At 39.7% G+C, this 27,800-nt stretch overlaps 1 protein-coding gene across 3 annotated transcripts; it reads right to left on the reverse strand.

The window, feature by feature from the left end:
- Positions 1–3,141: 3,141 nt before the first annotated feature.
- On the reverse strand, positions 3,142–27,681 carry pparg (peroxisome proliferator-activated receptor gamma). Of its 3 annotated transcripts, none has more exons than XM_027029336.3 (7): positions 27,404–27,681; positions 15,669–16,019; positions 15,029–15,192; positions 12,474–12,612; positions 9,180–9,379; positions 5,246–5,729; positions 3,142–4,092 (listed from the first exon to the last, which is right to left on the reverse strand). In XM_027029336.3, the coding sequence occupies exons 2-7, from the start codon at positions 16,015–16,017 to the stop codon at positions 3,845–3,847; spliced, it is 1,584 nt and encodes a 527-aa protein (XP_026885137.2). In that variant the 5' UTR covers positions 16,018–16,019; positions 27,404–27,681; the 3' UTR covers positions 3,142–3,844. The 3 variants fall into 3 exon arrangements, with proteins under 3 accessions (XP_026885137.2, XP_026885138.3, XP_026885136.2); XM_027029337.3 differs by lacking the exon at positions 27,404–27,681 and adding an exon at positions 27,266–27,387; XM_027029335.3 differs by lacking the exon at positions 27,404–27,681 and adding an exon at positions 21,356–21,451.
- Positions 27,682–27,800: the final 119 nt, after the last annotated feature.

Here is a 27,800-nt window from a genome sequence, read left to right on the forward strand (position 1 = left end):
TCACCGCCAGCTTTCACGCATTTTTATTTAGTTCCTATCCTTAATTGTAGCTACTGGATTTCTTACGAGCTCAAAAACTTAAAATACGTTTTCTGAATTCTTCCAAAGTATAATGGAAGTCAGTATATTCCCAATGAATTGTTTATTTTTCGTGGAATCCAAAATGGCCCCACTTATTCTAGAACAGTCTAAGTTGTGTAGTTGGACTTGTGAATTTCGTAGCCGACTACCAAGATGAAGCTGGTTGGTTGGTATGTAATACAATTAGTATTAGAATTAGACATTTGAAACTGTAATTGTTTTGTTCACACGGTCATTGTTAGTATCCTAAAATCTTAGTTTAAACTAAGCATATGATGACATGTGTAAGCTGCTTTGAGCCCTTTGTTTAAGACACAATGAAGGAGCTGACTTCCATTGCCAATGTATTATGTAAAGGCTATGAAAAAATATTGTCTTGAAACAGTTTATAGGGAAGCCATTTAAACCGTTTGAAAGGGTCTTGCATCAGCCAGTAGGGGGTATTCTTTACCAATATCTTTACCTCCACCAGGAATACAACTCAGTTAGTATTACATAGAAAATACAACCACAATGACTTCTAGAAATGTAAATGTTTTGACAGCCATCTTTTTATGTGAAAGAGTAGAGTGACAGTAACCCATATCAAATTTTAGGTAATAATGGATCTTCTATAATTTCACTCTCACAGCTTTGAGTGGCTTTTTAGAGCTCCTGTGGATTATGACATCAAACACAGAACCACAATCCAGTTTTAGTCATAGCTACAAACATGAATTACCTGGCCAATGGTTACGAACATGAACAACACAGAAAAACCTGCTAATATGTTTCACTCCTAAGAGAATGCAGAACTCATGGACAGTTAAAACACAAAAGTAAGTAAGAGGCTACATTTCGTAGAACTAGAGGGGGTGGAACAGATACTGGCTAGGAGAGTTAGACAGGCTTGGACAACATGAATACAACTGACAGTGTACCCAACACTTTCTAGGAAATCTATTTACTGCCCTTTGTGTTCACTCCTCTTTGCCTTTGGCTAAGAAAACATGGACTTTTATTTTTTTTTATTTATTTATTTTACAAAATGCTAGTCACAAAGATGTGGGGCAGAGCCTTTTGCTTACTTACTTATGAGGTTGAGGTGATAAGCAGTTCTGCATATGCCCAGGTAGTCTTGCACCTGTGCAGGTGGACTTAAGCACACAGAAATAAATTAATCAATAAATTGGATTCAACAATTCTTATAAAGTGTATTTTTATAAAGGGAATCAATAGATTTTCATTTGTGGTTAATTTATTAGGTTGTCCAATGTAATATGAAACTACTGTGTAGCTACATACAATCAGTTGTGTAATGAGTAGACTCTAAAGCAGATGCTTATACTATACAGTGTATTTATGGTTTAAAAACTCACCTAGTGAGTTTTAAGAAAAGACCTCAGTACTCCAGATGCTCAAGTTTAGTGTTTAATTTACACATTAGGAAAGTTTCAATGGTCAGATTAAAGAGCGCAGTAAATAGTAAAAAAGCCAAGTTTAATAACTTTAACTTTACACTTCATTTTTAAAAATAAAAACTGCAATCGACATGTGCGTAGTATCTTATGGTAAATTTTTTAGTGGGGCGTCACCTTAAAACAGGTTGTTAGGCAGGTTGAAACATATTAATTATGCAAACCTAGTTTTACTTAAAATGTACTTGCCTTAGACTACAAATAATCCTAAATGTATTTAGACATGGACTAAATAATTTTGGAGCACATAAGACATTCCTTTAAATGTGAAGAGTGCTATATATAGGCAAACACTGTAAAGGACCTTCTTAAATACAACAATATTTATTTGCAATATTTAAACAATTGGTTTAGATGAAAGTTACTGTTTTAGAGAGAACCACAAACACACAAGAATCAAATTTCATAAACCAAATGCTATCTTTGGCTGTGTTTCTTCAAGGATTTTTAAAGCAGGAAAATGTATTTTTTAATATTATTTGTCAGTGTCTATGAAGAATCTTGGCAGGAGTTATTCATTGGAGACTTGGTAGTAACAAAGTAAGGATATGCTGACACAACATAAAAAAACACATTTAATCATGATCAAAACAGCCAGCCGATCTTTTTCCAGAACACTTCATAGCCAACATCCATAGCTGTAAGAGCTGATCTGTGATTTCACTACCCACTCCCTCTCTGGCCTTTGGAGAATAGGCCCAGGTCTTTTCTTGCTCACAAAGGTTGACAAGTTTATGACATAACCTTAATTTTACCCAGCCGAGAAAAACAAGTAGAGCATAAACATAAATGCAGTGTAAACCTTTCTTATATGTTATTACTAATAATAAACTTGTTATTGGCTTAAAATGCTTGATCTAGATTTTCCGTAGGGCGTTTAAATGAACAACAGAATAAATGCATCTGATAGAAACTGAAAAAGGCTCTGGCAACAGTACAACATAATCTTGGCACATGCTTTCTTTCTTGGTTTCTTTCCTCTGATGCACCTGATTCAAAGTGTGACAGAACTGGTAAACTACAACTGAGTCAAACGAGCTGAAAAAGCACCCCTGAACTAAGCTAGTATAACTCCAAAGATCTGTCTAGTTGTAAGTTGAGGATGATCAGGTTCCTGTCTATTTGTCAAAATAAAATAAAATAAATAAATAAATAAAAATACCACAACCAATAGTTATTCTTAATGCTTCACTGAAAGAATAAAAATGAATTTTTGTGTCTTACTATGTTACACAGTGTGACCACTGTGCTTATAAATCAGTAAAACTGCTTTTACAGAAAAGTTGACAAGGTAAAAAAAAAAGTGCCCATTGTTTTGCAGCTGGAAATGATATCTTGGAACATGAGATATGTATCTACCATGGAGAGCAGCAGAGTTCATATTTTGCAATTACACCAGGGTGTGTTTGGAGATACATGCAATAAATGGGTGATGTAATGCCTGTGACATGGCTTTGCGTGTAATGGGACTGTGTGTACTCTGCCAGCAATAAGTTTCGGTAGGAAGCTTTTAAAGAAAAAACATAGGAAGTGAGAAGGTGGATTTATGAAGACATGTGACATCTTGCACAGATGCCAATCAAAGTCAGAACTGGGGCAATCATCATATATTGAAAATATTTATTTACACATCATACATTACCAAAAATTTCCAATGCTAAGCAGGTATGACAAACCCCACAGAGGCTGTCAGTGTTTTACTATATTTACAAACCTTTTCTTGTATTTTAGAATAAAAAAAAAAAGTAAAGCTTTGAAATATGATTCCATATTCAGAATGAAGAAAACTGCAAAAAAGACTCATTTATGTACAAAACTGTCACAGTTTACATTTACCTACTCAGAGTTACTTCAATCAGTTCATGTCAGAAAAGAAATTAAGACAAATTTAGATCATATTAGTTTATTTGGTCTTTAACAAAAGTATCACATCTTCATTAATATATTTTAAAACTCTCCATCTCTGTTTAACAAACTTTACACATCAGTGGCTGCAATCATTAATATGAATTAAGCTATACTGCACTATACTGAAATTTTCAATTCATACATCTAGGTGTTCTGGCAGGTTTGCTCACACTGAAAATGTGTGTTTTTTTTTAAAACCCAGTAAAATACAGAAAGCCACATTCTCTATCCAGCACTATCCAATGTCACTACCAAATAGCAGAAACTAAGCTCTCTCACTGTCAGTGAAGACTTGGTTCTGTCACAGAGGGGAGTGACAGTGGATAGGGGAACACCACCACTCTTAGCTCCACAGCAGAAACAAAGCGTGATGGCTGCTGTCCTGACGGAGCTGGGAGCTAGTACAAGTCCCTCATGATCTCCTGCAGGAGCGGATGTAAACACAGGTCGACCTCTGACTCCTTCAGCAGCTGGATCACCTGAACATGGTGCGTGACAAGTTGACGGAGGTCCGTCATCTTCTGCAGGACTTTGGCAAACAGGTGCAGGGAGTCAGGGTGGTTTGTCTTGAGGTGCAGCTCAAGAGAGTGGAGCACATTCTCCTGCAGCTCTTCAATGGGCTTCACATTCAGTAGGCCTGGGCGATCTATGGAAACCAGGAGAGAGGTTACGTGTGTAGGTGTTCTAAATGTGCAATGGATTTATCGAGCCATAAGTCATATATTAGTGACTTGGAAGTCAAATAATATATAAACTGACTGATCCACATTAGTTATATAATTCATCAAACAAATTAATTCACAACATTTTTACTAAAACTTGAACTGTTGTAATTATACACATTCATTGTAGTTCCTACATGCCATTTATAAAACCAAATCACTGCTATTATTACAAAGCCATATTCATATAGCCCAACTGTAATTAAAAGTCATATAGCCCAACTGTAATTAAAACACACAGAGACATTTATGTTTCCACACGATTACTCGGTCACCTTTCAAACCCATTTCCATTGTTTGATCAATGTTTTTTTGTCCTTGAAGTGCACATCTCAGTCTGAATAATCAAAGTTCAAGGTTAAGACATTGGTTACAAAATGTGACCAGTAAAACTAAATGATAACCATGTTGTTCTTAAGCCATTTTGTTCAGAGTCAACCACATCTACCAATTCCGCTTTTGTCTGGCTCATATGCAATTCAAATCCACTTGCTCATGTCATATAACAATGTTACAAGGTAAAAATATGGACATGAGGCACTCATGATGTAGATTAGACTAAATATCAGATATATTTTTAAATATGATAAATTACTAGAAAACTGGCACCTGCACTGCTGACAAAATATTTTGAAACCTTTCGCTAGCCCTGGCTAATGGCAGCCAATGTTAAAAACACTGAGCTGAAAATAAACCAAATGTCTGAAGACTCACTAAACTACACTGACAACATTTTGCTGTCATTGTTGATACTACATGCTTGGTCACATGTCTGCTCCATGTCTGCTCCAGTAGAACATAAATCAGCATGTCTGGACTGACCGCTGCACTTTCTCAGCTCTGACTGTCATGCGATTTTGCTTCATTGTCATCATGTGACATTAAGCAACTACAGTTATTGAGTAACACTCCATTCAGTGCTAACTAAAAGCATTTATTCCTTAAATTGCAATCCAAGAAGGTCATGGCCAACATAGGTGGTGTTTGTTGGTTTTGTTAACCCAATTTACTTGAAGCAATAAATAAATAATAACAGTGTCATGGTAATGTTATAGAACCCTGTATGACACGACCAACCTCCACTGAGGATGATGACGGCGAGGAAGAGCGCCATGTCGCTGTCGTCAAGCTCCAGCATGTTGAACTTGACGGAGAACTCGAACTTGGGCTCCATCATGTCACTGAAGGGCTTTCGCAGGCTCTTGAGAAACTCGCGTGTCATGAAGATCTGGCCATAGGAGATGAGTGTGCCATCCTTGTTCATCAACGGGGCCATCATGATGCTGAGCACCTCTATGACACCATACTTCAGCAGCGTCACCTGATCGTTCAGGTCAAGGATGCTGAAGCCTGGGATGCTCTTGGCGAACTCGGTGACCTCGCTGACCGCTTCAGCCGAGCGCGACTGGCAGCTGTGGAAGAAGCGCAGCTCCACCTCCCGCTGAAGCTCCGTTAGTGTGGCGCCCGTGCTCTCCCGCTGCTGCCCCTGATGGGGCAGATGGCAGCAGTTGATGAACTGCTGACCCTCCAGCAGAGATTTCATATCGTGGATGACGAAGGGCTGTTGGAGGGAGTGTAGAGCGGCATGCATTAATGGCTGGGTGTGCCAGGCACAGAAATGGTCAAGTAATGAAGTCAAATATTGCTCGTGTGGTGAACAGAAAGGAAGGCTGGTTAACACACAAAACAGAACAGGTGTGGAAAGCACAGGGTTTATTCAACAACTAGCAGTGTGTGCTTGCTATCTGGATTACATTACTCCTATTTTAGATACTTTACATTGGCTCCCAGTAAAATTTTGTATTGATAATAAAACACCTCTAATGATCTACAAAGCACTGAATGGTCTTGGCCCACAGTACCTTAGAAAACTAGTGCATTACGATCCACAATGTCTGCTTACATCAGAAGTGCAGGCTCTTTACCAGTACCAAGAATAAGAAAATCTACTGCAGGGGGCAGAGCCTTTTCCTATAAAGCTCCCACACTATGGAATAACCTTCCTGTGAATGAGACTCAGACACAGTCTCAATATTTAAGGCTATGCTGAAAACCTATCTGTACAGTCGGGCATTTTATTAACCATTTCCCATCTTAGGTAAAGGTCTAGATCTGGGGCTCAATGGGCATTGAGAGTTATGGTAAACTTTTATGATGCTGTTACTTCACCTCAAGTTTGTTGACTGAGAGCAGCGGAGTGCTGATGTTCCAGGGTGTCCTCATGCCTGTGTTTCTTTCTGGCTCTATCATTTTAGCTGTGCTGCCATAGCTAGATCTGCTGGAGCCCATCTTTGCACATTATACTTCCCTAACTTACACACTCTTGTACCTGAACATGTCTAATAATTTATTCTCTCTTTCTGCCGAGGTACACCAACCCCTGATGTCATGATGTTACTGAGCCTCAACCCATCTCAGCTGCCATGGCTACTCCCACCACCCCTGATGTCCCATGCTGTATGCCACCACACCTCCATCTAAGCCAACTACTTCTCTGTTGCCCTTGATGGATGTTCTCTTGCGGGATGGGTTTCGGACACATGCACACCATCGGGACAAGACTAGGACTTCTAGAACACCAGACTAGACATGAATTGCTTGTTTTTTCCTTTTAGTATTTATTTATTTATTTTTCTCTTAAAATAGTTACTATTGTGGTGACTGATGTCGGCCAGAGGGGGACGGGTCCCCCCGTGAGTCTTGGTTCTTCTCAAGGTTTCTTCCTCATACTCTAGTTTTTCCTTGCCACTGTTGCCCTTGCTCACTGGGACTTGGACATTTGTAAAATTGCTTTGTGACAACATCCATTGTAAAAAGCACTATATAAATAAATTTGATTTGATTTGACGTTTGAACAGAAAGATTCTCTGGTCTTTCCCATTACCCAGACATTTGCACAGTTTGCAATGCATTATCAGCCTTTACATCTCATTCTACAGTATATTCCATACTGCTATATATTATTATGCAATACTGGTCCTTCTCTTAACATTATAATCTTAATTCTTAATAATTTATTATACTGTCATTATTACAATGTGGTGTCAAATGCACAATCATTCTAATTAAAAATAATTTAATAATGCATAGACATTTCAACAAACTCGAAATTGAATTTAAGGAGTTAAAATTCCGAGAATCGAATTTGTCCTTACAGTTTTGCTTTCAGAAGTCTTGGCTATATAGACTATGTGGAATAATAGCATTACCTTTGCGATATGACCTCCTGCAAAGAACATAATGACTTTAACCTTAAAAATTCCCCTTAAAATTCAGGCATGAAAAAATGATTTTGCTTCTGCCATTTTTTTTAAAAGAAAACTTTGTCAGGTGATCCTGAAGACTGCAATAAGAATGCAGATAGGAGGCTATTTTTTCAGAAGCCTAATTCAGAAAAAACTTATTTCTTTTTTTTAAATAGTGACACATTGCTAAATGACTTTTATTTAATAGCGGAATGGAACAATTTTTTAAAGTCTTATTAAAAATCTAAATATGTACATGAATTTTAAATGTAAAATAATTTTGAATGGCAGCTTTTGTGATTTGCTTGGATAAATCTTTAGGTACTTATTACTTAATACTATTGCGTGGTAGGCCTGACACTGGGATTTTACTGGACTTTAAGCCCATCCTGCATCTTTCCCTAGCAAACACTGAGAGGTTTAAATTAAAATTTGAAACAGCTAGCCATGTCCAAGGAGAAGGTCAGTTGTTAAAATGACATCCCCAATTCTAGACAAACCACCCTGGGAGGATACTATTGTATTAGGACAAAAAAAAAATATTCGGACAGGGGAAATCCCAAGGTGACATATTTCATCTTAAGTCAACCACCTTTGGGTCGACCATGTTGCATAAGTTCTTGCAGGAACTGACATGCCCATATTTTTAATAGAAAGCAAATAAAAGTGAATTAGCAATTGTCCTAAAAAGATAAATGGATTTATGTTGGAGTCTGTTATAACATAAGCCGTTTTTCTTCAGTGAGTGCTCAATCAAGCGACGCCTACTGTTTGGAAATACATTGGCAAGAACATGTTCTGGCATTGCAGCAAAAGTTTTCTGTATTTTTCCTCATAAGGTTGATAGCGTTACAATTCTGTGGCCTGTGCCTTCATAAATATTGTCATGTTCTGGAGGCAACCAGATGTTCATTATCATCCAGCCCATATCTTAGTCCATGCTAGTCAAAACAAGTAGCCTACAGCCTTGGTCATATCTCTTGATGGAAAAGCATGAAGCAATATTTTTATTCCACATTTGTGCTGTATGTTCACATTTACTGTGTATAAAATCTGAAGTGTGGATTGTTCGGTGTAGAATGCCCTAATTTAAAATGGAAAATTTTGTACTAATATCATACTAAAAGAGAAGAAAATAATAATATAGTTAAAAAATAAATAAATAAAAGATAGACAAAACTGTACGACACATAAAACCAAATTTTTTTGTTTTGTATCCTCAAGGCATCATAACTTTCATGACCCTTTACATCATGGCCTGCCTTCACATAAAATCTTCAATATATTAAAATTAAGGAACTGGAATTTCAAATTACAGTGTAAGGTTCTAAGGTTCCATATCCTTAACTCCAGGTAGCATGGTCATTTGGTTGCTAACGGAACTCATAACTCAAAAACAAAACACAGGGATTGGAGTATGCAAACTTGCAGTCAGAAGAATGACACATTAGAAACCTGAATTTCTGCTTTCTATCTGCCAAAGTGCACGTTGCCCTAGACTGTTCTCTGTGATGTGCTCAGATAACTAGTGTGCATAACCACTGACATACCTGCATACCTGCAAGCAGACCTGTGCCCACATGCTGAATACTAGCCAGTGACTGAGGAATCACTTTCAAAGTTATTCAAGTTATCCTTTTTCCCCCATTTTAAAGATGGCTCAAGCAACATCAAGTTTTGGGCATATTCTGTTCACAGGAAATCATAGTATGGAGAGGTTCAGCCAAAAAAAAAACCCCACACAAACAAACAAAACTCCAACTCACTGCGTTATCATTGGTCTTCCCTGAGAGGATAGCCCTGGCCTTGGCTTTGGTCAGCGGGAAGTTCTTTAGATAAGACTCGTAGAGATGCTTGGCCAGGGACCTCAGGTCGGCTGCCTCTGGGTGCATGTGGTCCATGTCAGCAGAGAACTCCGCCAAGAGCTTCTCCTTCTCCGCCTGGGGCATGCGGCCAAACCGGATGGCTTGGGGAAAAAAGAGGACAGGCCAAGAAAAGTCAGAACCTCCCCAGAATCCCCCAAATCCACCATCTACTTGGTCAATGCTAACATGTACACCCTGGGGATAAGTGGGTGGGATGAGAAAAAAAAAAGATTTGTTTTTTTAGTGTGTATGTTGCCAAATGTCAATGTGATCTGTTAGCGGCTTCCATTTCCTGGACCAAGATAAATTTGTTTTCAGCTGAGAATGACTGTTGAGTTAATTCAAAGAATTAATTTTGATGAGTGAAATGCATATCTATATGGATCCATATCATTCATCTTTCCTAAAACTGAGACTAAGCGAAATGAAGACTGAACTGTCTTAAGGATATCACCATTGAGCAGAGGCCATGATGGATCACATGGTTACATGGTGACACATTATCAGCACCAGGTTTATACGGCATGTAATAAAACCCTCTGGCCAACACAATGCCTCAGCAATCTCTAGTAATCTCTGCCTGGTCATGTCACAGGCACTGGAACTCATGCACCCATTTAGTCTGGGTGTGGGCTGACCGATATGTTCAAAGGCAAGAAAAGGTCATAATTTCTTGTCACCTAGCCATATTATTCATGAACTAAATGGAGTTGAAGGTGATGTCACTGTAACTTAATGAAAGAAATGCTACCATCTCACACTGACACAACCATTAGTGATTTGATTTCTCCTTATGTTGTTGAGATTTAGGAGGAATTTAGGAGGAAGGTTTCGCGTGATTAAGGTTTCGTATGATTAACGTTTGAATAAATTTTGGATAAAAGTAATCTGTTATTGCAGTTACTTAACAAATAATAATATTATTCATCATAAAATGATGAATTATGTTTTTAAAGGGTTCTCTACACAGTTAACCACTCATTACATGTGCAAACAAGGACTGCACATGCTTGGCACACATCACAACCTGGTAATTTGGGTCCTCACCCACATTTGGTTTCAGTATTTGACTTGGGGGTAGAAAATGACGCGTGAAGCATCAAGTGACAAGCCTTTAAGCCAACAAACCTTCAAACCTATCTACCATATTTAAGAGAAGGAAGTCTAACTTTTTTTCCCCTCTACATGTGCCCCGGCTTGTTGCAGGTTTTGATTAATGGGGGTCTGTCGTTGCCATCACACCTTTTGTAAACCTGCACAAGCCTCCTCCCACACCCTGCTCCTACTGTACGTCTTGGCAGGGAGCCAGGTGCCGTGACACGGCGTATTTAAGGCTACAGGGGCCGGGCCTTCATGAATCATTGATAAAAAAAAAAGGGTTGGGGGGTGGGGTTGGGAGAGAAAGCCTGATGGGATTTTGTGCAACCTCCGTGGCCTAGCTGAGAACAAGAGTAAGGGAGAGCCTGTAAGGAAAGGGGGAGGGAAAATTAAGACAGCCAATGACAGGGAGAAGCCTGATGGCAACAAACTCGGATGACCCTGACGCTTGGACGGCTCCGCCTGTAATAAGCTGCTACGCTTTCAAGAGCTCAGCGAACTTAACACGTTCGTGAGTGGATTGGTTGTGCCTGAAGGAAAAACTAAATTCAAAAGTGCCTCCTATTGTGCTACCTGTGCAAACAAACATACAGGATGGTAGAAAAAAAATCCCCTTCAAAAATGTTCAAGCTTGTCTCTGTAGCTCAGGTTTTAGCATAAATGCCAGAGACGTTAATCAATGATCAAGGAATGATTGTATGCTGCGCACCATGTCTGCTCACCTCAGAATGATAGAAACATTTCTCTGTTATCTTAATGAAATGGAGATTAATGACACATGAAATTGTTGTTATCCTCATAATTTTTAGATGGAGATGAAATGAGTGAGAAATTTTAAGAAAACAGTCTGCATATAGGTTCTGCTAAGTACAATACAAAATCATGTAAGTGGCTGCTCTACTAGGGATATGTTTTCATAACCAGGTGTAAAGTGGCAATGATATTGTAAACTGCAGGTCCATGGAATTTGATCATCTCTCATTAAGTGAATATTTGTAATCTGCCAAGTAATGGCATCACATTCACTACATACCAAAGCTTCTAGATGTCAGTGTGTCAGGCACCATGGCAGAGGGATACACGCTCACACACACACGCTCACACACACACATGCTCACACACACACCTGACCTACTCTCAATCATCTGATTATTAATCATATGTAACCAGTACCTATATTGCACCTTTGTTTCTCCCCTTTATATAAAGTCCACTGGTACATTCGTCTTGTGCTGTGCATTGCTGGCCGACTGTTCAGCGAGACGCCCTGAGCATTGCTGCCATTCTGCTGCACCTCAGCACCCCAAATCTTACTGCCAGCGATTTTCTGATGCCGTTATATTTAGCCAACTCTCTTTTGTGTTCTTTTTATTTTGTTCCTTTATTCTATATTCTATTCACTCCTTTCCCGCACTTGCATCTTGCTTCCTCCCTGCTGTCATCAGGCTAGAATTTTGGGCTGTTAATTTTTCTTAATTATTGTTTTGTTCCTTTATTCTTGGGGTGTGTGGGGGGGGGGGGGGGGGGGGGGCGTGGCAGGGTTCTTCAGACCACAAGATACCCTGGATGAAAGTAAACAAACAATTCAGGTAAGCTGTCTGTTATTTATTACACTTTTGACACAGGAAGGCCTACAATAAACCTATTAAGCACAAAGTACATAGGAAGAACACAGCACGTCTAACCCTCCAAGCTTTTGGCTAGAACTAGCTGATGATCAACGATACCATGATAGGTCTGTCTGACTGCAAGGTGCGAATGTGGCTCCATTTCGAGGGAAGCTGTTTCTCAGCATTCTGCATGTTCTGACTATGCAATGTACAATGCAGCTGGAGACCACAAAGAGGAAACAAAGTGAGCAGACCGAAGGTACTGCTGCTGCCTTGGGGGAGGAGCCATACGTAGAGTGTCTACCTCAGACAGCACGGGCGGAAATAGATTTCTCAGCAGGGTCTTTCCCAGGCTACGGCCAGAAGAGACACCGACATGTCACTAGGGATGCATCAGCCCACGGAAAGAAAAAAAAAAGTGTTGCTATCCTTTGAATGGAAACTAGCTGCGCAGAAAGGGCAACAGCTGATGAGAGCAGCACCTCACCATTGTGCGACATGCCCACCATCAGGCACTTCTGGAAACGGCAGTACTGGCATTTGTTGCGGCTCTTCTTGTGAATGCGGCAGTGCAGGTCGCAGTGATCATAGACCAGCTTTAGCCGAATGGTACGACGGAAGAATCCCTGCGGGCAAAAAAAAAGGGGGGGGGGGTGGATGGGTGTCATTACTTCACGGTACGTAAAGGAAGTCAGATGATCTCAACGTTGTTCTGGTGCTCACGTAGCATCATAGGGCAGATGAACATGCTTGGAGGAGAGAAGCAATTGTCCCACTTGGTATACGTGACCTGAGTTGGCAGCTAGTACTGCACTGGTTGGTAGAGGGAGAGTGAGATGAGACCCAGGCCAGGCTCTGCTATACTTTCTTGGACTCCTGGTCACAGACGGATGTGGCATTGTCAAGATTTGAACTAGATGATCCCTCACCGAAGGTTCAAAGTGCCACTCATTTGGAGAAGAGCTACAATTACACAACTTTACCTGTGCCATAATCAACTAGTATGTTAGTATAAAAATCAGAGAGACTGTGCCCAGTGCACTGCCCCACTGAAGAAAAGCCAGCTGTGTTTCCCCAAAGACTCCCATCAATAGTTGGTTTATAGCACAACTGGAATGCAGACCCAACCATAGGGTGCTCGTATACACAACGTGTACTGCTTTTCAGTAACTCAGAACTTGAAAGCAAGTTTCAAACTTTGCTAATTTTAGCACAGTTAGCACCTTTGTTAATAATAGTCCAGTACAGACACATTTTGGCTCATGACCTTCAACACTCGAGTACCATATGAGGGCAATTTAAATGACATTTAATAAATGCTACCAGTCTTTTGCTTCTGATTTAATGGGTACCATTTCTGTGGTTGTGCTTTCTAAGCTACTTACAGGCTCCACTATGTGGTCAGGAGACATTTGGTTACAGACCTTATGTCAGCTGAAAAATCATTACTCACCAGAAGATTAGGTTAGACAAGGCTTATCTATACAACACACCATCGGGACACAGTAGTATTGCCTAGATTGGACTTTGGGCAGAAAAAAAGATCTCAATAGTCTCTTTTATCATTCTCTCATTATCTTGTCATTAATAAGCCCAGATAAATGTATCCCATGGATTATTTATATTTACCAGAAAGAAAGAACAGTAGTTGAACAATAATTACAATAAAATAAAAACAGTCTGATATTAGCATATTCTAACTTAAAATTCCACACATAAAATTCATGAAAACAGAAGCTACAAATTTGTACTGTCAATAATCTAATTAGCAAACAAAGGCAGCATTTTTAATTTATTTCAAATGCCCAGGAGAGAACTATTCTTTAAATGCATTTTATTCATTTTAGGCCATTTCTGTTTCAATGGTTCTCATTTACTGACAGTAGTACATCAGTCAGCATAAGCAGTGTACGTATATGGAAGAAGCATTATAAAACTGAGAGGATGTTTTCCATGTATGTTCTGTACCCCTTGATGACTTTACTGTTAATTTTAGTAGCATTTTTGACTATAAATAGAAATAGGATGTTGGGGCGAATAGCACTCCACCCAAAAATGGCTTTTGTATTTTGGAACAATTCATGTATTAACCTGGTTGGCTGAACCTCGGTTCAGGCATTGTTGTTTAATGTGGCAGAACGACAACAGTATATTAACATACTTTGACACTACTAGGGTGTGCCAGATATGGATGCACTGTGTTGTTTCAATTGAAACATCCCATTTCAGTCATCCAGTTCTAAGAAAAAGTCACATGGCTAGACACATGTTTTGCATTTTTTTAGAGGGATTATCTTACTTCATGGTTATGAACCTGTCTTTTATGTTGCTCTGTTGAGAAATTGGGTAATTCCACAGACTGATGGTGGTGAGCTGTTTAATTTATTTAAGGTGTAACATCAAAACCACCTACCCACCTGCCTTCTTCTAAAAGCACTATGTCTAGAGTGTGTAGGATGGAAATACATCTGAAGTGTCTGGGTCACCCACTCACTTGATTATTCTTATTCAGATACAACTTTCTGCCTGCATTTATTTCTTTTGGTGGAAACTCACATGTGCTTTTGTGGTTCAAGTGACAGACAGAGGAAAGATAGCCAGACACCTTTTGACCTCATCTATGAGGGTGTCTGAGAGCAAACTGAAACTGAATTTATCTGAATGACAAGATGGAGTTTGTGCTTTTTGGGCATGCAAATAAAGCTAAAGTTAAAGAGTTAGCTAGATACTCAAAGTTCGTCGCCATAGGAAGTTCCATAATAAAAATTAGCTCAAGTTTAAACTTGAACCATACATTTATCACCATGTCTGGCCAGTTCCCTTGTAAATTGTGCACATGAGCCATCCATTTATACGTTCAGAAAGCAATGCCAGCTCTTGCAGACCATAATAACACCAAGCCATAATGCGATGGTATATAAAACAATGATAAAACACCATAACGTGCGTTCAAATTCACTCATGAGGAAGTATGGTCTGTGGCGTTTGCCTGTGATCAGCTATAATGCGAGTGATTTTTCAGGAAGTGGTATTTAAAGGTACCTTGCAGCCTTCACAGGCGTGGACTCCGTAGTGGAAGCCCGAGGCCTTGTCTCCGCACACGCGACACTCGATGTTCAGCACAGAGGTGGAGGGGTCTTCGTGGACTTTGGGCATGCTGTTTTCTGCATACTGTGGTGGGGATTCTGGCTCAACTTTAATTGAACCTGAAGGAAATCAAAACAACATGCAGTATTAGAAAATATGACAAGTATAAAATCCCACCTGCATTTAAAACGCTGTAAGCAGCCTCACATTGTGTAGAGATGAAAATAAATGGGTAGAAATGGTACTGTGATTTATTTCTGTATAAATGCACTTTTAAACAAACTTGTGTATTTATGAGTTATGAATCCATATTCATACTATGAAGAAAAACATACCTTTTACCATGTCTGAATATAAACTTTTTAGGTTAAAACATCATGTTTTGGGTATTCCTACTTTGTATGACATTTTTAATGGTAACTTCTAAAATATAGGATTAACTATTGACATTTGCTTCCAATTTAGCTTAATCCTAAACTCAAACTTGTTTTTAGAAGTGAATGGCCAGTGGCTCTGTCGATTATTCCAAGAGTATGTCTGGAAAACCAGTCCTGTGAGTGATAAAGCACAATTATCTATGAACAGAAAAGCATACTCTGGGTTTCTTGTACTCTGTAGCCATTCTCCTGAGTCCTGTAGCTGCTGTCCTGATTCCTGTAGCTGCTCTCTGGCACCCTGTAATTGTCTTGGCCTCTGTAGTGGAGCTCCTGGAGTCTGTAGCTGCTTTCCTGAGCTCTGTAGCTGTACATGTGTGTCAGGTCCATTGTGTGTGCTGCCTCAATCTGGGACGGGCTGGGTGTGTACTCAGATGCCGCGATTGTTGCGTAGTCCAGAGTAGAGAATGGCTTCATGTCCAGAGAGTGTGAGCTGTCATCGAGCCCATCCAGGTCCAGAGAGCTCAGGTTGAATCCAGTGGCCCAGGAAAGCGTCTGTGTGTCCACCATGTCTGTGCGTAAAGGAGAGAAGCAGCTTTAGGACAAGGCAAGAGGTTGTGACCTCACCCAAGGAACCCAACTGGTTGTGCCTGACCCTGCAAACAAGACTGTTCCCAAGGCAACTTATGCTTGTTTTTCTAGGGTTGTCAGGAACTATTGCATACAATTAAGCCTAAATTGGAAATGTGCTAAACAGCCAATGCTTCACTCCATAACAGCTAAGAGATACCAAACATCAAACAGCCTGCAGCAATTCATGTAGGGGAACTAAGCCATTCTCAAATGGCTAACTAACTTAGCATCTACCATTATGTCAAAGGAAGATCATCCAGAGAACAGCATGAAATTGCCCAAGATTATTGCTGCTCTCCAGGGTCTTGTTACTGGTCATAGAAGCAGCAGGACTGCCAGTGAGGCCAGGACATTACACCAACACTACATCTCTCACTTTCTCACTTTCTCTTGCTCTCTCTGTATAAACTTCAGCACAATTATTCTGTGCAGACAACACTGTCAAAGTGTGAGACAACACATCAAGAAGCAATCTAAAATCAGTCAAAATCAGAAACACAGAACCTGTGTCAAGAAAATAATGTCAACATGAAGACAACTTTACAAACAAGCAAATTACTGCAAAGAATTTATATGCAATTACTATATGTCAAAAAGCAAGGAGTGGTTCTTTTGGTTTCGTTAACATATTTAACCACATGATTAGTTCACCGAAAAAACAAAAACAACCAACTTTCTACTTAGGAGAATTCCTTAGTAAAGTGCCAAGTAAAATTGGCACTGCGGGTTTGCCGCAGGGTAATTTGATGCACCTGTTAATGAAGATAAAAATAAACACAAATTTGAATGAGAAAAACTTCTCGTCTTTATCACAAATATGTTATGCGTCTACATGTTCATTGGCTAAGCAGCAGTCTAGGTCTATAAATGTCCATGGACTGGTTCAAAAAATGACCTTTCATTTTTCACAGCGTTTTTTAGAAATATGGGAGATATTCTACCTTGGTCTCCCTATTTATCTATTATTTTGAAACCTGTGGTGGGCATTGTTTTACTAGAGAGCAGGAAAACCAGCTCTTTGCCATGAAAGTAATGTAGAATTATACTGTTCTAAATATACAGCACAACTCCAGTGTGCATTCTCAGGTACAGAGATGTGGCTGATTATAAACTTAGCCCTGACTTGGCGAGCACATCAACGAACTTACTTAAGTCTTATCGTACCCCAACTCTATATTGACCTCCCTGCAACCAGCAAGATTTTACATAACCAAGGCCACTTGTTAAGGTGGAAATGTGTATTCCCACCTGGGACTGAGAAAAGGTTGATTAAAACTTCCTCCTGAACGTAATTTTATCTACACAGGAATTTATTTTTAAGGATATTGTGAAACCCAATATAAGGGGTTGGATGAATGCAGGGAGGTCTGATGAGAACATGTACAGGTGTCGAACTCCAACAGTGCCCACTAAATATTCTAAAAATAGCTAAATAGTTGACAAGGTGCCCAATGACTTTCCCAAAATACCCTTATGCGGCAAACATCCTCTGCTCAGTGGCTTATTATTTCCCTGAATGGAATGTGAATGAATGAATGGGAATCTCCTAAAAATGACCTGCCAATTGTCTTCATGCAAGCGGTGAGAAGAGGTACACAGCTCCAGTCTTTATTCTTAGTATACCCACAACTCTATGTCCCTAGCCTGTCCACTGTGGACTGTGGTAAACACATTTTCTTGTGGGAGGACTTTTGCTCCAATTGGAAAGGCAAAGAAACAAGTAATGCCAGAAGTTTTGGTTTTGTTGAGGCATCACTTCTCTGCTTTCTCACCAGTTCATGTCCCCAGTCATCACATTTTTGGAACCACAAACCTGTCCCATGACAAGTATGGTCACATGATGCATATGATAAAACCTTAAAAACCTTCCCTACACAATATAAAGAATGAATGGAAATAAGTCTGTTGAATGCACAACACTTAAATGCTCTTTTATTCTTGGTTACATAATGATGTGAAACACCCAAAGTGATGGAGCAGGATGCCAAAGAGGTCGCCCCAGTTTGACTTTGTTGCCTATTGGACAACACTTTTGCCCACGGCAACCTGGCAGATGGAGCAAGAACGGCACTCAACAAGCCATCAAAGTTAATGCAGCGCGTAGGAAGAAAAGGATGCCGTGCAGACCAACCCTTAATGGACACGGCTGCTCTGTCATCATCAAGTTTGGTCTTGCAGTGTACTGAGGAGCCCAGGCAGGCAGCATGGCGTTCTGCTTCACGGCATTTTTAAACCTACGCATAGGGCTTAGTGCAGTATTTATGACATTTTTGTCACGTGCCAATAATGCAATATTTTTCAGGTGTTTCTGGTGTCTTCGAGTACATGGGCAGTTCCACACATGGTTGTTTATATGGTTGGGTGTCCTTCAAATAAGGGAGAGAAGCTAGGGACAGTTTTCTGTGCAGAGCTGTTCATGTGAGAAAGCGAAGGGAAGGAGTTGCTCACACAATGTAATGTGAAATCCTTTCCACAGGGACAGTATTGCAACAAGAACATCATGTTTTCCATCAAAATTTCCTAAGCACAGCAATGGCCAAGCCAAAGGGAAAAACAGTGAAACAACAACAAAAAAGTGCATTTGAAGTTTCATCTCTCCCAAGCATCCAATATCACATATTTATAGCCCATAATTAAGATCTAGAAACCATTGAAAAAACTTTCTGCAATGGTGCATTTGCATGACACTTATTAAAAAGAGGAGTAGGGAATCACTATAGTCGATTTAACTGACAAATTATTATCTTACATGTAGTCCACAGCAGGAAAAGCCAGATATCTTAGATAACCTGTCTGAGATTCCAGGGGCAAATTACCTTAAAAAAGAAAATTCACACAAAAAAGCTCTCTTACCCACCTGTCAGTGTGTCATAACTCACAACTGGGGAGAAGCAGAGCTGCAATGTGCTGAGGATTATGCTACCTTTGACAAATGTTTCCCAGGTTCTTGAAGAGTGACAACCGTCAGCAGTGAGCGCACAAGGAGAACCTGTCTGGCAACATTCAATGGCATCACCACATTCATCGGAGACCGCGCTGCTGATAAGCCCACAAAGAGAGACAGCTTCGCCTTCCTTGGGGGATTTTTAAGTGATAACGCGGCGCAACGGCCAAGGCATGCTCACCTTTCTCAGCACAGGAATGCACATGTTGGTAGACAATAAGATAAACACTCACACCGCTTTCTTGGTGGGAGAAATTAACTCCAGACAAAATGTGAAATGCATGAAGAAACACCTAAATTGGTTTTAGAGATCAAGAAATATCACTTACATTTACAGCATTTGGCTTTTAGCCAGAGACTGACAGACAGAAATGCTGTGTTGCCGATTTGGAAATCACTTGTCCTTAAGTGATTTAAGTCTAATGCTACTATCAAAGCTAATAGTGGTAAATAAACTATGACACCAGATCATAGTAGCATAACAGTAGAATTTTTTGGTACATTGTTTTTGAATATCTTTAGATCTGTAAAGAAAAAAAAAAAGGAATTTTTTTTTAGAAAACTGCAACATGCATGTCAATGCAACACTTGCACTGGAAAAGGACATGACCTTGAGGCTTTTAGTACAGAGAGCTGAAGAAAGGAGAAAATATGACTTCCTGACCCCAGTACCACTGTGACTGCCAGCAAACCCTACCCCCGTGCCACTGTCTAAACAGAGCCCACTCACCACGAGACCTAGCCTAGACAGCCAATATGTCTCGCCACCCACACAACTACTACTGAATTCACTAAGCAGCACATTTACCACTTTGATGCAACAATTATTTTATACAGGCTGGAGCCCAGACTCTGAACAAACGTGGCATGGATTTGTCTAGCATGGCGTGGCAGCTGATTTTTGGTCTGACTGACTGCAAATGTCTTGAAATACTTTGAAAAAGCCCATGCGCAATGGGGAAGTCCTACAAAAATTCTCAGTTTTAGCATCCATTCTCTACATAGATGCTTGATTAAGGGTGTGGAGAAACTATCCTAGCATTAGATGAAACATTAGCTGATTTGTCTGTCATTAATTCCGTACACGCCACAGAGCTGACAGTGGGCTGAGACACTCACTCATATATATAACATTTTTAAAAAATTTGTTCAGTGTAGAATAATTCAGTGTAGCTGCTGAATAATATACTTTGAACAGCTACATTGAACAGCTACATTCTTCTAAGTCTGGATTTAAGCAGGTTAGCATGATTCCAAAATATTATACGTACTTTACTATACTATACTATACGTACTTTACTTTTAAAAATCGAATATCTAAAAAATAAAAATCATGTTTTCACTTTTTTACTCATATTGGTAACTGTTGGAAAAAACATAGATGATGCATTTTGATGAGTTTACAGTATCAAAATGAGGAACCAAATCATTTTCTATCTTGGTAAGCGTGTAGTGAATAAAAACATTTCTTCTCAGCATATCAGTTAAGCAAGAATATGAAAATCAGATTTTTAGGTGAAATGTCCCTTTAAATGTTCCCTGGGCTCAAGTGACTCAAAGTTTAAGTCAGTGAAATGGAGTAGGATGAAGAAATGGCCAGCCCCATAGGAGCTAACAAATACTCATAAGAGTATGTCTTAATGCCATGCCCATTTAGTTGTCTGTTCAGAGACACACGATGAGCTGAACAGTGCGGTAGGAACATTGCTCTTAAACTCTCTCTCAGCATGATGGAGACATAAATCGTTACACAGAAATAAATCGTTACGCTCTACTATAGGCTCATGCTTTGTCTGTTTGCTTACTTAATTTATTTAATATTTAATTTATTTGCTTACTTTATTTAATATGAAATATTAATATGAAAGATCAAATCAGGCAGATTAGAGTTTTCAAAACGTAAGTAATCATTTCAAAGGGGATCTAGCAGGATCTTTGTTGGACCTTGAACTGACTATAAAAACTATAAACCTAATTCCTGAAGCTGTGGTAGAATAGCCTGGCAAACAGTATTATATGCTATTATATGATTATATGGTAAATGCACAATAATGACTGCTTTCAAATAATGGACTCTGTTTAAGGATTTTTCATTTGTTTCATTCATTCACTAAGTAAAAGTAATTTCCATTAGATGTTCTGAGAGGAGTACAAAGTCTTTAAAAAAAGTTGACGTAAAGTGTCATTACCAACACTTAAACAGAGATAACCCATATCTGAGGTAGTATCTGAGGTACCACTACCAATTTACAGACCACAACAAGCATGAGCAATATTACAAATCTAACATATGATAAACCATGTGACAAGCATTTAAAAAAAGGCACTCACCCCCCAAACCCTGGTCTTCACCCTGAATTGTTTTTTTGTTACGACAAGGTGGTATTCACTGAACTTTTGACTTTGGCGAACGGGCAAGCAAGTGACTATTTCTGTGGTTATGACAAATTTAACAGGAACTGGAATTTTAAACCTCTCCCTCTGCCCTCCTCCCCAACCCCCCCCCCCCCCCCCCCCCCGAATTTTCACACATGGCCTCAGCAAAATGCAGACAGCTAACTATCATGTGGCCCTGTGTGAAGTGTTAGGCTAGCCAGATGACTTCCTGTTGCTTCAGTCTAGCTTAGAGCCATCATGGTTCCACTTCTCTTTAGAGAAAGCATACTGGCATGAGCACTTTTTCCTCTGGATAATTTTATATATTAACGCTGGCATGAACGTAGCTGCAATACTGTCAGTACAGTTCCTGAATTTTTTCTCCCTATAGATCACAGAAATAATGACTGGTCATTTTTAATGCCTCAAAAGGGAACTGACCTTAAAAGGAATAATTTGGCATTTTTCACTTTTACTTGTGTTTTGATTTTATTGCATTTTAGGCTGACCGTTTACACTAGAGATCATGATCCTGTATTTACCAAATGATTACGAATCCTAAAGAAAGTACTAGGCACTTATGAGTATTTATGACATGTTCATTTTGTAGGTTGAAAACTCTGAGATGAGCTATGTGTATCAACGATTGCTTTATGGTTTTTCCATCTGACAATATTAAGCAATTTGATTAATGATATACTCCATTTTTGATGGATATTCACATGATATTTGGTATGCAGTGACCCTTCAGGTAGTATGTGGATACCCCACTCAGAACCCAACTCTGGGAGACATTTTTTATATTATTTCTTTTGTCATATGTTCTGAAACACTAAAAAAAGCTATTGCAACCTTCAGCATAGCTTTATGGACAAATGGATAGCATAACATGCTTAAAAAATGAACAATCAGAGGTTCTGTCACTGGTAAATTCAAACAGCACAGTCAGTCTGAAAACTGAATGCAGTTAAAACTTGCCGAGCCATTTGTCTAATAGTCAGCAACTACAAAGTATCTTCACAGACAAGCTGCACACAGGGATGCACACACATGTGGCGCACGCACTCAAGCACATGGCCCAGTCCTCCACAGGGGCAGTAAATGACTCATCATGAGCTCATGGCCTCCATCCATACCCCTGGAGAGAACATTAGGAGATACGCAAGCACATGGTTTAGGCCGGATGCTGAGCACAAATGCTCGAATCGTTTACCATAACATTCTTGGGAGACCCTAATGGTAAATTGGACCGGCAACAAGCATCAATTTTAGCAAGTGTCTGAGGTGCCAAGATCGTTATTGTGCAGTTCCTTGGGAATTTGACCTTGCACAATATCTGAGGACACGAACTTTCCTCCAATTGCTTTTAATAGGCATGAGTTAATGGCTGATGGCTCTCCTGAGAACCTCGTTGTGCTTCCTCACCGGATCAGGAAGGGGTGTGCCTTCACTGTGTCAAGGCCCCTGCAATGCTGCAGCATGGCCTGGGCCTCAGCGAGGGAGAGGAGGGGTCTTCCCTGTTCCTAGAGGTGGGCAGGAAGAAGGGAGCAGGCAGGGAAGTGGTGGGGATTCTCATGATGACTGAAGCCTAGTGCTGGGGTGAGTTCTTTGAGAAAAGACAGCTCGCTGAGTGAATTAGACAATGCTCGTTAAACCTTGTGGATACTGTAGATACTGAACACAAAAACCCTCAACAAAATCTTTAATCTTACACACACAATGTGTATTACTTGATATGTCACGCATTCTGGTAAGTCTCAGTGATATCCTTGTAAAGATAAAGCCACTGGTAACCTGTTACTTCTACGATCATACATGGTGTCAATACTGATTACTTATGCATATGCATATAAGCAGAGTATGTTCAAAAATACTGTGCAATACACTAATAAATGCAGTTATGTTCTACACACAAGGTTCCTGAAGGTTGTAAAAATAGTTCCTCTTTTCTTATAAATAACTTCCAATATTTCTCACTACCTCTTGTAGAAAATCCAGAAACCTCAAGAAAACACAAACATTTTTAAAAAGTTACAGTGATATGGCCCTCTTAACTATGAAAATGTTCTGGGAGACTCAACTCAAGCATCCAGGTTGACAGTACTATTAAACACATGTATACTTTTATGTTTCCAAATCAAAAAAGGTCAGGTCTTCCCTCTCCATATGACCATGAAGTATTACAATGGGCTCAATGCTGCATTACAATGGGCTCATCACACGCACTCTCTCACACACACACACTCACACTCAGACACTCACACTCTAACCGAATGCCTGATCTTTACTTATTACGTTCAACTTAGAGGTGTGCATGTTCTATCAGCTTCTGCCATGCAAAAACTCACAAATGAGCCTATGCAAAAATAAAAACCACACACCACCGGGGCAGACATTCTTAGAGGCGATTCACCACAGGGAAAGACAGTCTGAGAGACACTTCTTGAAACTTCAACTTTGTGCGCAAGCGCAGGCTCTGAGGACTGTGACCAAGTCATTACTTACACTACACCTTTGCAAGGCTAGCATGCTTTATTTACTTGCTGCTTCAATTGATTTTGAAAACCTCAAAAGAGCCAGTGGATATCCTGAGGTTAATAGTCAGCTCAGACGTTTTCTCACTTTAAAAAAAAAAAAAAAAAAAAAAAAATATATATATATATATATATATATATATATATATAGTTTTATTGTTTTGAAAGGTACAGTGACATAATTTCATGAGACTCATCGTATGACTCCTGAGAGCATGCTCAATTGCATTTCAGCCATCACAGCAGTTTCAGTAAGGACCCAAATCTAACCTTTGCAGTGCATACCCTGACCAGCAGTGTACAGGGATTGATCGAAACATATCGGCCTGGGTAAGACAGCACCTTGGGGCGAAGAGGCTCCAGCATGGAGGGCATGCTGCATCAAAGGAAAACAATAAGGGGGTGGAGGGGGGGTGTCTTTTTCTGATGTGTTAGGAGCAGCAGATATCGCAGTTTCATCCAAAGCCAGCAAAACAGCTGCGGTTTCTCCGAAGACGAGGTGCTATTTTTTTGCTTGATGTCTGATGTAGGTTCCTAGTAACATCTTCAGTTTCGAGGGGTTGGAAACCAACCACTACCCTATAAAATAACTATCAATACTAGTACAAACAGGAATGAACGCTCTTTCAAGAAAAGCTTCGAATGAACCATTTGAGGGTATGTGGACCTTTCAAATGGACGCTTCATATGAACCCTTCAGTTTGGCCTGGGATTGGGACCCTGGTGTCAGGCTGAACCCTTTGATGCAAGAACCTGCGGGAAAACCAGTTCCCCTACATGCTAACCCAAATGTGAAACCTTTTATGGTACAAACATCACAAACTGAGGTGACAGCATATTCTGCATTGCTCGTGCCACAGGTCCTGCTGACCTCCCACAGCTGCTCAGCGTCAGCCCTGTACCAGAATGTCTAATTCCGCTGACTGGCAAGCGATCAAGCTGTGCAGACAGGGAAGCAGGAGCTGTTTCAGCAGACAAAAGACATTTCAGTGCAGGGGTCACCACAACTGCAACCGAGAATGACCACTTTGCTGGCACTCTCTTATGACAGCTTCCAAGGCACTTCTGATATTGTTAGCATGGCTTTGCTGTTGCAAAACTGTTGCTCCTGGTGTAAACCATGCGGGGACAGCAAAAATGGGGGGAGGGGGTGTTTAAAGGTTTGCACCATAACCGCATCAAGAAGCCTTCAAGGCCACACTTTGTTAAAACAAACAGTGCAAGTGACACCCACCCACATGCTGATCTTTAGCTGGCATGTTTTTAAAAATTCAAAGAAAATACCATATTTGTCAAGTCCTGTCTTTAGCCAACACAAGTAATCTCCATTCTTAGTGTGCCATTACAAACAGCGCCTCTGTAATGTAGAAAACTCAACACAGAATATACAGAGGCACAATGTAAACAGGGCTTTGCTCATATCACTGCATCTTACATTTATGACAACAGAACAAAGTCCGTCACATAGTATGTCAATTATATAACTGGTCAGACGATCTCATGCCAAACAGCGTCACTCTTTTCACTCTAGACCATCTCATTGCTTTTGAAACACATTTACACACACACGCACTTATATTTCATGAACTTATGTGAATACACACAACCATGTGTACAAACTAATTTACAAGCTAAGAATTACACAACTAATATGAATTTAAAGTTTGACATCTTTAGAGATATAATAAAACGTCATTGCCAGCATAAATATTACTTTTATGAGAAGAAGCAAAAAAAACCCTTTATTGGCTACATAAAATATGTAAATTCATATCCATTCAACTTCCTGTCTATACAGATAAAGAACACTTTATGTGCTTCCATGTGAACATAAAAATGACCTCTGATATATTAACAAAGCATAATCCAAAATTCACCAAAGCTAGTGCCCCAAACTAGTTCTTCCCCTGCTGATTTCACAATTCAAAAATGTCATAGGTTATTTAGTAATTTCCCTAAATAGCATATGGCAGACAACTCAACTTAGTTCTTGTTAGTGACTGTCACAAGAGAGTGACTTTGGTGCTTGAATTACGATGCAGTTATTATCAAGGCTCACCAACCTTTAATGTAGACCCAGCATAATCATATCACATCACTTTATCAGAAACCGATAAGAGGTAACAAGTCTGTGTGTAGGATATAGGGAACATACGTACTACTTCTGAGGATTTATAAGTCCCTCCCCCACACAAACCCATGCAATGCACTAGGCTTCTGTAACGAAAGTCAAATTCATCAATTATAAGTGTAATTGTAATTCATCATTCTACTTCTGCCATGTGCTTCCTAACATAAGGTTGAACCTCACAACAGGACATCTAAGAATGTCTTTAGCCCAGTTTCTCCAAAAATCATACATGCTGAGATCATCATCTGTAGGTTCCATGTGACATTTCCTTTGCCTATCTTAGGATGTTTTTTATATGTCATGACAGTGGCAGAAAACTTACCCATCAGTAAATTTGACTGGTATGTTCGGAAGCAAGTATGTGACAGCAAGAATACAGACAACAGTCATTGGAAAATGTCTCCTATGCACACCTACTATTACGCAGTAATCCAAAGTTACATGAAATGTGCTGTAAAAAAAAATACTAGCATCTTTCTATTGAAAGTGATAAAAATGAAGTAATTACCAGAGCATTTTATTTACAGCCAAATTATATAGACTATATAACAATAAAATTGTTGAAATTTAAAATGTATAATACTTCAGTGATTTAACGTTAATCACAAAATAAGAAATCTATAAAATAATTAAACTAACTGGTCTTACCATGTGAATAGTAGGATCAAATGATAAATGATGGACCATAGACTCTATATAACAATAACTCATTAGAAACGAAGTAAGATTTATTTGAAATAATCTTATGGATTAGTTACACATCATTTATATGCATTGAAATGTTTTAAATTTTGGCTCAGCACCTGTCTTGCCAGTTTAATGACACGGTTGTCTCTTCAAAAGCAGGCAGCGCGTACAGATTGCTTAATTCGACAAGCTACTTTCACTGATTTGTTATTTGTGATGTCTCATAGATGATTTACTTGCACAGTTAGGGTCTATAAACTGCTGAGTCACACAGAATTGATTAGCTGTGACAAGCGAGCACTCATTTTTGCACGTTACAAAGTTTTAACTTGTGCATTTACTACGCCACATTCTTAATCGCAGTAACTCTCGACTACTGTTACACAGTCGGCTATATCATGGAAACGTCAATCATTTAGCACTTCTATATTTTAAACGTAGTCAAAATTGTTTTTCAAATAGGTATAGGGTAGGCGTGGAGGGAAAAGGGGAAATCTTACGCTTTGCAATTACCTGGAGCAAAGGGTACACCTTTTTTCAGCTCCGTCGGAACTTGGTGACTTGCTCTGGCTGACCGAGGCTTCTGGAGCAACTTCATTACGGTTTACACCACAGACGCTACACGCAGACGAAACGTTGAACGGCACTCACCTGAAGTTGTTTCTTGAACGGTGACACTTATGTCGATCCTTCTTTCGCTGGTGTCTTGTACCGTCACAAAACTTTCTTCTTCAGTATTCACCTTATGACACTGTTCCCTTTGCCTGTCCGTGTTGACAGAAACGCCCGATACCTTCAGAGAACCAAATTTACTGAGCGGGGATAACGAGACGCTGACAGGTGCTCTTGTTTCTGAGGCGCAGTTGCAGTCACTTCGAGGGGACCGATGCTCGCGACATGCTTTCTCGCGCGCGTTTCCCCTCCCATTGGAACACCTTCTTGTCACATGGAGCGATGCGGAAAAGCCTGTTGCAAAAATAATGTACTTCTAAGCGTGGTGGGCTGCATTGAGGAGTTACTCTTGCTGTGCCCTCCTTGATGTGCACAC

Source organism: Electrophorus electricus, chromosome 22 (genome assembly GCF_041902795.1).
Source record: "Electrophorus electricus isolate QZ-2024a chromosome 22, ASM4190279v1, whole genome shotgun sequence".
NCBI classification, from domain to species: Eukaryota; Metazoa; Chordata; class Actinopteri; order Gymnotiformes; family Gymnotidae; genus Electrophorus; species Electrophorus electricus.

Excerpts from the sequence above, each read along its gene's own strand:
- pparg (XM_027029337.3), bottom strand. The coding sequence starts at position 27,350 with ATGAAGTTGCTCCAGAAGCCTCGGTCAGCCAGAGCAAGTCACCAAGTT. Across the intron at positions 16,020-27,265 it reads AGGTGTACCCTTTGCTCCAG|ACATGGTGGACACACAGACG; the intron begins GTAATTGCAAAG and ends CTTTACGCACAG. Across the intron at positions 5,730-9,179 it reads GGAAGACCAATGATAACGCA|CCCTTCGTCATCCACGATAT; the intron begins GTGAGTTGGAGT and ends TCCCTCCAACAG.